Source organism: Pholis gunnellus (genome assembly GCF_910591455.1).
Source record: "Pholis gunnellus genome assembly, chromosome: 1".
Classification (NCBI taxonomy): domain Eukaryota; kingdom Metazoa; phylum Chordata; class Actinopteri; order Perciformes; family Pholidae; genus Pholis; species Pholis gunnellus.
In genome coordinates, this window is record NC_136528.1 from 11,215,802 (window position 1) to 11,230,310 (window position 14,509).

Below are 14,509 nucleotides of genomic sequence, written 5' to 3' on the forward strand. Positions count from 1 at the left end.
TCTAGTAGCCTGGATGACCAGGCATATACATAACAGAAGCTATCTCATGACGATGTTCTTGTAGAGCCATTTCCCCCATGAGCAGGCACTAGCGGGACGGCGACAAGGAAAATATCCCCTTTAACGGGACAAAGCCTCGAGCAGAACTTGGCTCTGGATGTGCGGACATCTGCCTCGGCTGGTTGTGTTGGGAGAGACGGAGATGCATTAACAACGACAATAACAACAACTATAAAAATAATAGAAATATGACTAATACTCATAAGAATAGGAGCAGTGGGCGTCGAGCAGAACCATGGCAACAAGCACAGCCACGATCCATGGCAACCTGCAAGCACAAAACAAGGGAAGATGACATTATGCATTTATGGGCGCAAGCAGCTGCACTTTCTCCTGTTCCTTCCTAATTAAAAAGGGAATAACAGATTGTGTTAATTGCCCCAAAGATTGTTTTCTTTGAGCACTATGGTGGTGTCTAAAAAATGTCTGTTGTCTGCTTAACTAGAACAATATGTTAATTTAAACAACTTTGCTAAAGCACACAAATAAAAAGAATGTGTGTGTTTTATGTTGCTGGTCTGTCTCTCTATAGCATAAAAGGGAACTGAGTCAGGGTGTCTGACTCAGACAGAGTGAATGACACCCAGAGAGAGGTGGGGGGGGGGGGGGGGGGGGGGGGTGTCAGAGTGTCTGAGTCTTCTCTATGAACAGTCTGAAGGAGAGAGGTGCACATAACGAGGAGTAAATCACCTCCTGTTCATTCAGACAACAAGCCGGACAGACACACAGAGCTGGTATGAAGATGTGAGGCATTTACCCGCTCCACCTCGCCTTTGTACCGGAGCGAGCTCCTGTTTTGGTCTTCTGGAAGTTTATGGATCTCCAGTTGTTTACTTAAGCCCAGGTAGTTAGCCTTTATCAAGGTGACTGGCCCACATGGCGGAGTATGGCAGCCTCAGGGTGCCGGCCAGGAGCTACAGCCGCTTCTCCTGCGAAAACTACAAACTGGTAAGAAACCAGTGAGGGGTTAACGTAGTGGTGAGGATGGGAGAGTTCATTCATGCATTTTGGCTTAGGCCTACCTGTTGATGAACTAAGACGTTTTACTTTGCAGTTATTTGTTCATTATGAAGCAGCCATGAAGTGAACAGACAGTAACAGGCTGGAAAGCGTTCACAGTGTTGGCATCCTCGACAGATACTAACTGACTGGACTTGGGAGTTAAGAGAGAAACAGAGTAAAGAGGAAGGGTCAGCTTGAAATAGAAACGTCAGGGTTAGAGCCAGATCTCCAGGAGCAGCCGGGCAATTATTTTAGAAGCCGCCTGACAGAGAGGCAGGTAACAGACACTGTTGGTTGAACAAATGAATGAAAGGGATGTCTTCATTTTGAACCCCTGGACATCCCAAACATGGTCAGCAGAAGAAAGCGCTGCTGTCTGAGCGTGTCTTCTGTAGAGTCAGCACTCGCCATTACCTGAGATATAACGAGAGCTGTTTTAGTACCGGCTCCCTATGAAAGCTTCTGGTGAGAGATGGCACTTTGTAGCAGCTTCGGTCCTGCTGTGTTCTCTTTATTGGTTCTGGCTCATGTCGGTAGATTAGCTCATAATGGCGTGTTAAGTGCAGAGCTTTTTAGGTCGCTTACTGAACCCTGAAAGTAATAAGGCTGATAGTCCCGAAGTTATCAACGTAATTGTTTCTGGAACGCTGTGCACAGACGACGTCTGTGAGAACAGAACGGAGGTGTTGTGTGTTGCTGTTGTCATGTGACAAAATGCAGCAACTGGTTTGTGATTTCATGCTTGAGCTTCAAACGGGAGACTAAATGGTCCTCAACAGGTTGAGAAAATTGAGCTTCTCAGTTATGACATAGTTTCAAAACTCGCTGAGTGAATAAAAAGAGCACCACATCATCATCATTATTATTAAGGTTGTGCGCAAACAAATTCAACATTTTTCTGCTGCCACATGACGAATGAGCGGCTCAGGTCTTTGCGTGTTAATTGGTGAGTTTAATTGGTTCCTCTTTAGGATTACATGGATTTGTTGCTCAATTTGAACCGACTTCTTCAAAACATTTTGACCAAATTACTTGTGTTCATTTGCAAAAGAAGTATTTCAAATGATCCAAATGTATAATATCTTCTATTGAGTTTGAAAAGTAGGAAGTCAGGAATGTCCTGTTTGTGGGCATTTCTGAAGCAGCGAGCATGTACAGCAGGGCTCAACACTAACTTTTAAAAGTGGTTGCTTTTGGTTGCTGAAATTGCAATATGGTTGTTATTTTAAGTCACCTTGTATTTTGAGAAATTAAGATACTATGCAGTTATTCGTCAGTTTAATAATGAAAATGTGGCACATCCCTCAAAAATATATGCAGCAAGTCACTAATTACTTGTTCATCCGTTCTCTCCCTTTTTTGGTTTCATCATTGAAGTCTTTGATTGTGGGTCCAACATCAGCTTGACCGTCTTCTCTACTTTCAGAGATGTCCTCTAATCTCTCCTGATTCTCACATACAGCTGAAGAGACTGGGTTGCACTGCTTTTCTGTGTGGTTGCCACTGATGGGAAACTTGTGTCCCACTTTTTCTTTTTTAATTGACATTGGGGCGTTCCACCATGCTGTGCATCTGTGTTTGCCGCTCCATAAACCAAAGACTAGGTTCAGGCGTTAGGTTAGAAAGAGCTCAGTCGGAGAATCCTGAGGACAAGCATTGCAAAGACAAGAAAGTCTTATTCACTCTCATCGTAGTTGACACTTGAATTTTGCAGATTGAGGCTTGCAGTGTATTTGACTGATTATGATTATGATTATATCTGCATGGACAACAAGCATTCTTCTAATTTAAACTTCACCCTAGAGCAATGATGCAGCTACGCATATAAACAGCACTGCAGTGTTTGCTTTGCAAGCAACGAGTCAGTGTCAGTGCAAACAACAACATAGATGAGAGAGTGTAGTAATGTGATGCGGTGGCTCCAGCTGAGTGACAGTTTGACAGAGAAGAACTTTACACACGACCACAAGAAGCACAAAAACACATCTGCTCCGCTCCTCCTGCCGTATAATCAGCCGCCGTCACGATCTGTCGTGACATGTGCTGAACTTATGCCTCCGCATCTGCAGCCGCAACACAAAACTCACTTTTCTGTCGTTCAACTCAAGGGCACCATCGCAGTGTGAGGCCCCGGCTGGCCTCGCCCTCTCTCTCTCTCTCCGCCTAGGCCGACCCAGCACTGCGGGGATGGCCTGTGTGCGTCATGCCCTTCTGCAGGCATCGCACACCGGCCTGGTGACTCAGCAAGCCGAGGCAGCGGGGGATGCTGGATGCAAAGCAGATTGGTGTTTTTGTGTGTGAGAGAGAGAAAAAGACGCAGCTGTCTGATTGAGTGAGTCACCGCTACTCATCACAGGCTTTGAAGAGCTGACTCTGTGTCAGTTTTGAAGGCTTAAATTAGGCTTTATTATGTGAACATGAATGAACATGTGTCCAGGCTTTTTATGCAATGCGTGACAAAGCATGGTCGGGTGTTTACCGGTCTTTGTCTTTGATCCGAGTGAAGATGAAATATCACAATGCCAGTTATTTGCACGTAGCCGTAACCCACTGTGAAGGGCGAAGAGAAAACATTGCAGAAGTCCAGAGGAAGAAACAAATGAAGCCTTGAATGATACGTATTAAATCAAAAGCTGATAATAACGCTCTGATTTTTCTCAGTTGTGTATCTAGTACTTTGGATCTGAAATGAAATACTTTGTACTGCACTGTTAATGGTCAGTTTTAAAACCAAAAAGGCCCAGATTTTGTGCAAATTCCCAAAGCAGGGGGTCAATAGGCCACATATGACATTCGCCGTGAGGCCCCGACAGTGTGAGTGAATCAGTGTCATGTTGCTTTCTCTGGTGACGGGAATGTCCCTGACATGAATCTACAGCTCCTAAAAAAAGACCATCAATCCCACGAGGAGAGTATCGGGATTACTGGGAGTTTCTGGGGATGGAGGGATTTTCCCTCCTGGAAAATGTATCTTAAATCAGACTCTTTGATATGGATCACTCAGTGTTGACATATGGACGTGAGTGACGCCATAGTGAAATGTGTAACGATATTAACGGGGACATTTAGTGTCCTGTTTCAGGAGCGAGGCTTTGTTGTGCTTGTTATTTTATTTTGGCATCCTGTTGAGCACCGTTGAGGGTTATAGATGGCTGAAACCGATCCCAGTGTGGATTGAGGCAAATGCAGGGAAACATTTGACTTTGACTGAGGTTGTTGTGCCCTCACAGGGCTAACTGTTAAACAGGAGGTGTAGAGTTTGCAATAAAGTTGATTGTTTGTCTAAAGATGGTTGAAGGAAAGTATACATCCCACAGAAAGATACCAGGATATTGTTTTTATTTTTCTGTGTATATTTTTTTACGAAACCGGTGGCAATCAGAAACCTGAATTTGTTGTGCTTTTCCTTCGGTACTTTTATTTAGGACCATATTTTGAGGAATCTAAACGCCTTTTTCAAACTAAGTAAATTGAGCCAAACTAAACTCATTGCAGCAGTGCTGAATGTTGCCTTTACACAAGCAGTTGTGTGCCTGGATACAATCCAATCTAAACTTAGCAATGAATCCCGAATTTAGATCAGCACCGAATAGTTAACGAAAGAATAAGACTGTGACCCATCATTTAGTAGCAGCTTTTAATATTTGACAGCGTTTGATACTTGATGCTTCAGACACATTTCATATGGCACAATAAAAGCACTGACGTTCAATAGCCAACGCTACACTGAAAGGGCCTGTCCTGTGAGGTAATAACGCCGACCACTTTGCCTCTACGTCGCCCTCTTATCCATTCAATGACTTCGTTCTCTGACATAATTTAAATATCGATTCATCAGTCCTTTACAACCCTTGGGAGATTTGATTACATTTTCTATTCAATATGCAGAGTTCTTCGCTCTGATGTAGAGTGGTCTGGAGTCAGTTACACCTCATTCCTGTCTGATATATATTGAGTCAATAAATACTTCTCTTCACTAACCATGCAGCTTATTAAAATGCCTCTCAGATCTTAGCCTGCCTCTCATCAGCCCCCACCCCCTTCTGTCTTTCTGTGACCTTTGAACAATTTTCAGATCACAGAGGCGACGTTAAAGGTGCGGTTAAACACACATGATCCGGATTAATGCATGATGTCTTTTTTTAGGTTTCAGTTTGTTAACATGGTCTTTGATTTACAGACATCTGCCTGGTATATCATTTGTTCTGTGGTGGGATGGACTTCGGTGCCAGAGATAAATCACTTGGGATGGTTCAATTATTAATGGTTACAAGTAATTAACTCCTTATGTTTACATTTTGTACACTAGGCCATATACTAGGCATCTTGGTGCCACTTAATTGTGCCCTCTTCAAGTAAATTAAGAATTGGTTTAAATATATTCTAATCGTATTAGTAGAAATATATATGTATTACCTTCAGAGATGCCCATGTTTTTGTGCCGCTGATACCAATTGCCAATGGGCGATACAGATTGTTTTCATGGTTGTTTTGTTTTGTTATATAGTATTCAAGGCTTGAGACAACTTTCTTTCACAACCTTCCCAGAAAATAATTTCATAGGCCCTAAAGTCAGTGTTTGCTGTCAGAAATTCAAAATGTTCCCTTATTACTTGATAGCTACAGCGGTTATTTGCATAAATACATACCAATTAAAATGATAGGGAATAAAACGATTATATTTGTAATAATAAATAATAAGTTAACTTTGAATGATTTTGTAAAAGCTGCTTAGAGCTAGTGTTAGGACGTTACGGATCATGGATAAATTACGGTGACGTTACGCCGTATCTTTGGCCTCTAGGGGGTAGAAATACTCCACATACAGCCCTGACACATTCACCTTTACACCTCCTCTCAACGAACAGCGAGCGAGCGAACTCTAGCGATGTCGCCTTCAGTGTAATAGAGAGTGATTATTGTCTGTTGCAGGTGCGACACTTCGCTTAGCCTGTTCGCTGACGCACGATCGGAAAAAGGGAAACAATCTGACGTTCGCTCGTACGTTCGCTCGCGTCGCGTCCAGTTTAGGAAGAGGTGACACGGTTATTATGGCAAACATGCTAACACACGAAGTCATATGTTGTCAAGCTTCTGTTCCAGCTGATTAACGTAAGTCCAATATTCACCCGGTTTTTTTTTCTGTTGTACTTGTATTCATTGTATTCATATTCTGTTGTTGTTTTCTTGGCAGCATTATTGCACTATATTAATCATTGCATCAATCGGTAATTAATCAGAGCTTGTGTGCTGCAAACAGCTACCTGCTGCTGCTGGAGAGAGGTGAGACCTACAGTAGAACCAAACAATGAGGAACTTAAGAAGCTCAATACAACTGTAGAGAAAGGGAGGCCTTTTACAGTAGATATAAATAATTAGATGCACTCTTGTTGTAGTAAATATTGATTTGTGTACATTTAAGAGAAGTTAGATTTTTTAGTCTTTTTTAATCTTTTATTAAAATTGTGTGGCCATTTTTCTCTGCATCACCTCTTACAACAATACCCGATGTGTCACATTTAAATGCTTTGGCTGAGAGGAAGACATCAGAGACACAAAACGTGTTTTGAAAAGTTTTTATTTTCAGGACTTAAAAGGCAACTTGTTATGACTTGCTCACTTCCCCTTTCCTTTCCTCTCACAACATGCCCTCAGCCCCCCCCCCCCCCCCCCCCCTCTCCCTCTGGGTTCCACCTCTGTGACTGACAGCTACCCATTTCACCTCGATTTTAATTATACTCCAACCCTACAATTTGCCTGCCCGAAACTGCTTCAAAGAAAGCATACTCACACACAAAAGTTCCTGAACCTTGCACTTCCTTCTCCATGACCAGCTGAGAGTGTGCATTGAAAGGATGGAGCCTAATCCTCGCTGCTTGAAAGCTCTCTTAGCTCCGTGTGTCACTCAAGAGGCTTTTTATAACTGTGCATTTGTGTTTGGGTATGCAGCCTGTGGGATTTTAAACGTCGCTCTGAGGCTCCTTGTGTTTAATGTGTGGTCGTGTACTCTCGTAAACCTTTGAGCTTGTGCGTGGAGATGAGTATATGTATGTGTGTGTGCGTGCGTGTGCGCCTTTTGAAGTGCACACACCTGTTGTATGCCATCATGAGAGCTGTGATTCATCCGATGAGTAGCGTGGCAGAAAAGCTCCGGGTCTGTTTACAGTGCAAACACAAAGAAACAAGGGTCACAACCGTGTCACACACCTCGCCGCCAATGCAATGCGTGTTGTGTGTCCGTGTTTGTGCTGAGGTTGGACCTCAACAATGCTGAGCACTCATTCAGGACTAACTGATGCACTTGGGTTTCACAGTAATTCTTGAGAAAGTTTAAATGCACATTAGAAACCAGGTTACTGGGAGAAATTAGTTTACACAAGAAATCTGACAACACATTCAAAGGAAGTATATTGGCAACCTGGTAACTGCTGGTGATTAGATATTGTTCATTTATTTTAACACAATCCTCATTTTTTATATGTATATAGTGCTATATTTTACTTATGTCATCCCATGTTATCTCATATCTTATAGAGAGCTGCAGGGATGGTGTATTTTTGGAGGCCAACCCAGAAGTTAGCACGGGTTCCCTGGATAAAAAGCCACTGGGATTTTGGATTATTGCAGAAAATAAACTCCATGACTGACAAGCATTTATGAGTCGTTTATCACGAGTGTGGTATTTACTAACGTATACTAACCATTTCATATTGTAGAACAAATTGTTAAAATCATTTAACTTAACAAAAATGCTAACTCGTTTCTGTTCTTTAGGACTCATTCTTAGGACTCATTCTTCTCATCAGTATACCTTTTATTATACCACTGAGCCTGTATGAACCTACACTAACTAACTAAGTCAAACTGAATCTGATGTCTGAATTCAACAAATAATGTCCAGTTGTGGAGAAAGACATATTCAGACTGATAGATTCTACTTCCAGTTTATCTCTGCTGCTGGATTTCATTATTTTGAATATGAAGACGCATAACTCAGTTCTGCTGTCACAGCGATACTTTCCCTTCATGCATATGCGTACATGTAAAAAAGCCGTTAACAGATGCATAGGCAAAGAGACATTTCTCCAAGAGAAATCCAGCGTGAAAAAATATGTTTTTGTTTCCATGACATTGAAGAAATCAGATTTCTGCAGAAAGCCGACAGTAATCTGGTTACTCATCAGTGATTGTCTCTCCTCCTGTCATCTTTTTGTCACCTGACTGACATAACAGTTTTTGGGTTAGTGTGAAAACGAGAGTGAGACATACTGTCGAGGGAGAGGTGTCTTAATTTAGCCGAGTTGTCACACGTGTTTCAGATCCCTGTGGGGTAAAAAAACCCGAAACAGTTCTGAAGTTACACTTGTGAAATAGACTCTGCAGTTTACAGACAAGCCTGACAATGCTGCAAAAATCCGGATAGATTCACGAGGTATCAGTTTCTCAAAAATAACTTCTTCTTTATTAGGAATAATGTTTTGTGCAACTTCACTTCAACCTTTGTGTGCCTTTTTTTTATCTCACAAGAAATAGAAACTCACTCCTCTCGATGAGAGAGAGAGAGAGAGAGAGAGAGTTTGGCGAGTAATTATGAAGGACGCTATTCAGATTATTCAGATGCTTGCTCTGCCCCCCTCCCCCCCTCCCCCCAGGCAGTGAAGGGTCTTTTCTGTCCCCAGAGAGTGATGTCAGCATGGCCCATTGAAAACAGCCGCCGTGCGCTGCGAGATGAATGCCCTGGCTGAGCACAATGGCCCCAATTTGAATACCACGCGGATATATGCCAGATCGGAGCCCCAACAAAAGAAAGAGGGCTACTCTGCTCCCATTCAACCATGTTGTTATTTTATTAGCGTCGTAAATTTGCTTCAACCATTTATACCTTTTGTAGTTTTCAAGTGTTTATGGAGTTTGAAACACGTGGACGACCCGACGGGGTTGCCCCTATTTTGGGATGGATTTTATTTTTGCAGGCTTGAAACTGAACGGCGTGGTTTGTGTTTGTGTCTGACCACAGATCTACACGGACTGGGCCAACCACTACCTTGCCAAGTCAGGACACAAGCGTCTGATCAAGGACCTGCAAACGGACGTCGCAGACGGAGTGCTGCTGGCAGAGATCATACAGGTCGTAGGTAAGGATGAACACACATTCGATTCAGAAATCTACGAAAGCAAACCAACATTAATCATGTGAAACACGTCATGAGTTACTTTTCTAAGACATGGCCGACCTTTAACAAACAGATAGCTGCATTTCTTTTAAAAAAGAGGAACATAATCATCCAATAAGAAGCTTTTCTTTTGCAAGATAGAGTTGATGTTTAACTCTTTAACTCTATTATCGGATGTCAAGTTCAGCATGAATCATGCAAAGAGTTTATATACTCTTGCACCGCTGAATAGTTTTCTTCCATCAGGACAAAACACGGTTGTAAATTCAAATCCATCTTTTTCAGGTTTGCTCTGAGGCTCATGAGTGAACTTGAAGAAGTTGGATTCATTTTAGCTCGACAAACTTTCTTCTCTCCTTCAGAAAAACCTCACAGGGATCTGGTGAGATTCATAGAGTGCTGCAGGGATGACGTGTTTTTGTAGTCCAACAAAAAGCCAATGGGACGTTTCCGTTGGATGATGGATTATTGCAGAAAAGAAGATCTGTGGCAAACAAAAGTTGATGCTACTTACATGTTTTGTTCAGAAAGATAATGGGATTTTTTTAAAGCGTAAATGCAATCGCCAGACGTAAAAATCTAGCGTTAGGATATAAACAAACTACACCACGGTCACATGACTTCATGTCACCACTGCTAAGCTAAAGGCGGACTAGTCGGCTTGATGATGTTTTGTAGTCTCATTTAGCAACACAGTAGCAACCGCATTAAGACATGTAAAAGCTTCAACATTTTCAAGTGGGGTATTTACTAAAGTATTTTATGTGGTCGAACAAAACGTGAACATTTCTGAAGCTTGTGTTAACTACAGACCTTATTTCAGGCCTCTAACCAAAAACCCATTAAAAGGAGGGGACTTTGTGTTTTAGGACTCGTTCCTGCAGCACTCCTTTAGTATGAATGTCTAACAGAAATATGTCCTTAGAACATATGCACACAGGACAGAAATATAACTACTATATTCGAACACAAAATGAGAAAAGAAGATGTCAGCGAAGTCCATCAAAACTGCACTGATGTTAAAAGAGAACATTTCTCAATGAACCTGTAATTCCTCATTTTCACATTGACTAACATGCATTTTAAAATTGATTCACTTTTTAAAAAATTTGTATATGCCTATAAATGGAATAGAATTGTTTTCAACAGAAGTTAGGCAGTACTACGTGTTCACATGAGAGCAGAATATGAAGATATTCAGCCTTGTGGAGGCTGTGAAAGTGGGCTGTTCCTCTGTACTTTTGACCCTCACCCTCGCCTGTATCATCATCATCATCAGTCTTGTCAGTCCGTCTGGCCGTCCTCAGCCTGTCATTTCACTTGCCGACAGCCTCGAGGCTGAAGTGGGCCCACACCAGCTGACCGGTGACTCAGCATGTCACTGACTCTGTCTGCTCCCAGCTCTCTCCTCCCCCCCCCCCCCCCCCCCGTCTCTGACCCAGATTTACCTCTTATGCTCCGTGGGGCTCCGTCCCGCACAGAGAGGAGGCTCACTGTTACATGTGATTCTTTTTTTGAGAGTTGGATCAGGTTTGAGGCATTTTATACACTGCATGTGAAGTGTATGTCACGTACTTAGTGATGTAAGAGTAAATAAGTAGACAGGGAGATACTTCTCTGCAGAGTAGCAATGATCTGCTGATTGTTTTCCAGTTATTTCTGGACTTTAATATGGAACTACATTGAGGTCTGTCTTGGTTTTTCTTTGGCCAGTCTGTGATGCTCCATTCCTCACCAGTACTGAACCTGTTTATTCCTGGACCATCAGAACGTTTGTCCTCCCGAGAGGAGAATGTTTTGGGGCACTCGTGAGGTAAAACTGTAATCCAGTTTTATCAGTCCCAATGTAAGTAAACTTCCTGAGTGCACTTAAAAGGTTTCGGCGTTCCTTAAATTGTACTTGCGTTCCTGAAAAAGCTCCTGTGGTCAAAAAGAAAAAAAACGCCACGACATCATCACTTTCATCCAGTGCTTTTTGTATTTTCACAACATTAAGCCGACATACAATATATTTCCACGCTGACAGTTGACCACTGCTGCTCTGCTCTCATATTAAAACAACAACACCATCCATTCACCTGTTCGGCCTGCTGCCTCCCCTCCACTGGGGATAAAAACCTCACACCACATAATCACTGGTGAAACCGGAGCAGCCTGCTGGTGTCGGAACAGCCGCACTGGGACCGGATGTGGCACGGATGTGTTAAGCTATTCGACCAACTCACACTCAAGCCCAGGACTTAGGAGGAGAGGAAACCTCAGTGACATTGTCATGAACTGTCCTTGAGGCCTGATCTGTGACCTTTTAAAGATATTTTACTTCCTCAGCTCACAGTCTTTGGATACTTTCCTCTTCTCAAAGAAGCCTTTCTGGGTGCTTTTTTTAGTCAACTGAGCAAAATGTGTCTGGTTGTTGTTTTTATTTTTTATTTTGTGTGTCTCAAAATCACAGAGTAGCTTTCTCTTGTGGGTGTCTGTCACCTCAGTGTGTAATTTCTCAGGAAGCACACAAACCACAGCCAGCAGTAGTAGTAGTGTTAAATCATGAATCATCTAAATGTGTCAACATATTTGTTTAGGCTATTTTTACAAGTATGGAATGCTACTTGACAGACCTTTGCTAATATGCTCATCGTTTAATATTGTTTTCCAGGGCTCATCACAACCTCTAAAATCTCCTCCACACTCCACAAGGACATGTTGTTTATGCAGTGTAGTAGTGGCTACAAATATCCATCAGCTTTAATTACATGTTTTGATTGAGTTGAGCAAACCGATAGGAGTACAAGAAAGTTGTTTTATAGAATAAGAACAAAAGGACACATCTACCCTTCAATGGGCCATCGCCACACCTCATTATTGCTCATTGGCATTAAGGTAACTTAAGTTAAAGGGGCTTTTGCTTATCCGAATTGAGAGTTTAAGGACAGAGTGTGTCATGTGCTGTACAGACTGTAAAACCCCTTGAGGGAAGTTTATTATTTTGGGCCATATTTATAAAATTGACTTGACTTGAACTTTTATTAATCTTCTTCTGCTGTTGCCAAGTCACTTATATCTTCATATTTGTCTTTTCATCAGGAAACCAAATTAGATCATTTTATAATTTATTCCCCACACTTTCAAACATTATTGAACACGAATCATTTGAAATTAAAACAGTAAAAAACAAAACTACTGTTTGGTTGAACCACTGACAATACGTGGACATATGGAACCTGTGACGAGGGTCAACACATTGAAAATGTGTCTGCAGAACACATTCAAAGACACTGCGTATTTATTCAGCGGACAGGAAGAGGAGCACTTTCCCGCAGGTTAGGTGGTGCAGTACGTGGTCCTGAGGTGGAGCTGCACTGTGGGCCCCACTGTGCCTCACGATGCAGGAGGCCGTGCTGTCGGCACAGTTGTCAGCTGTGAGCTGACGATCGTGTCTCAGCTGCTGTGGGCCGGGCCTCTAATAGATGGGAGGAATCCTTAACACCACACACACACACACACACACACACACACATGCCCCCTTTGCAAAGCACACATCTCGGTTGGGCCCCCAGTGGTCTCTTTCCCATTTGCTGTGACCAGATAGTGTTTCATGTCTCAGCGGGAGGAGAGAGGAGGGGTCACAGTCACCGGCATGAACACCTCTGCTCTCCTCACTCAGTCGGCAATTGTCTGGGACACACACACACTCAGGGATCTCCACTGGAAATAAAAGAGTGTTTTCATTCTCTCATCTTTCATCTCTCTGTCTCTGCCTCCTCTTTCTGTCCCTCCCCAGCCAACGAGAAGATTGGCGACATCAATGGCTGTCCCAAGAGCCGTTCTCAGATGGTAAGTGACCGTCTAAGTTTGTTTTGGCACGGCGTCGTGAAATTTACCTCTGTGTGCGAACACTTCTTTGATGTCCCTTCTCACCGACTCATGTGACCCTCGCTGGGAGCTGCGGCGCGAGAGTCACTGGTGAATAGTTAGTCCATTTATTTTTACTTTTGTGGTCTTGCGGGCTGCCGTCCGTGAAAACCTCTGGCTCAGACTTCTGGCAGCTGGCGCCCAGTTGAAAGCATCGCAGGCTTTGGCTTTGGGGCCAGTTTTGCCTCATCTTGTTACACTTGCAAATAGAGAGAGTGTTCCTCTCTCATCTCCAGGAGTGAGACCAGGCAGGGAGCATCAGCGCTGATGACAAAGAACATTTTTACGGACAGTTGTGATGTGATTTTTGTCCTCAGTGACATTTAGCAGATACGTAAGTGGGATTTCCTTTGTAACGCCGCTGGTGGGATTTCAGTGTTTTCACAGTTTTGTGCTTTCTCTGTGGGAAATGAGCCAACAGTGCCCAGAGCAGGGCTGCCCTCCGCTGAATGTGAAGGGGTCGTAAATTGGGCCAATGTGCCAGCTGAGGGGGCTATTTCTGGCCACCAGCCAGACTACTGAAGCCTCTCAAAGCAGAGAGAGAGAGATACACGCCCATAGTTAACAACTGAGGAGGAGGTGGAAGCACAGCTGATCGCTGAACCCTTCCTCTTCATAGCAAACATGGACCCACTATACTATACTTATGAGGACATCCTGATGGATTCTAGTGCTTTTAGTATATTAAAGTGCTCTGTTTTCATGTTTTGACTGTGTTTCTGTTTCTATGTTCTATGTTATAAATTCTGGCGCTGATTTAATTATGTCTTGAAGAACCTGATGGAATTCTCTACCTTTTGTAAATAATAACTGACAATATAGAATGTCTTGCTTCTTTGTTTGATGATGAATTTGTTTCTGTATGATGCAGAAAGTTAAACGTAATCTAAGACAGTTTATTTCTGCCAAAGCAGAGAGGAGAGGAGCGAGAAGGAAACTAATGCCTGATAAGGTTTATCTGACCAAAATAATTTACATTTGCATTCATAACTTACTGGGAGCTAATTAACAGCGTGTGGATTATTTTTCTAATAAAAGACAACAGAGGGCATAGTTTTTATTTCTAATTACCATCACGTCTCCTCATGTTATGCTGTTGGGAATTAAAGAAATTGTGCACGATTTAAAAATGCCGATTCTAATCGCCATTTTTATATTTAGTTTCATAAACTATCCCAGAGTGAACACATGGGAAGTCTGGAACGTGATTCTACTGACCTATGAAAATGTGTATTGCTCTTCATTACTTGTCACTTCATTGTAAAGTCAGTACTTTTGTACCATCATTTTTCCAGTGAGCTGATTGGTCAGTAGTCGGGCTGTTGGCAGGTTTTGATCTGATCTTCTGAAGTTAACCTGCTTCG

The 14,509-nt window shown here is 42.6% G+C and overlaps 1 protein-coding gene across 1 annotated transcript in view; it reads left to right on the forward strand.

Moving 5' to 3' along the window:
- The window catches only part of nav2a (neuron navigator 2a), a gene marked incomplete at its 5' end in the record, with an annotated part of 107,419 nt that overhangs the window by 17,490 nt on the left and 75,420 nt on the right, over nt 1-14,509 (forward strand). The window contains 2 exons of the mRNA XM_079158634.1: nt 9,080-9,197; nt 13,015-13,067. Coding sequence (XP_079014760.1) covers nt 9,080-9,197; nt 13,015-13,067 — 171 coding nt within the window. The remainder of the gene's footprint in view (nt 1-9,079; nt 9,198-13,014; nt 13,068-14,509) is intronic.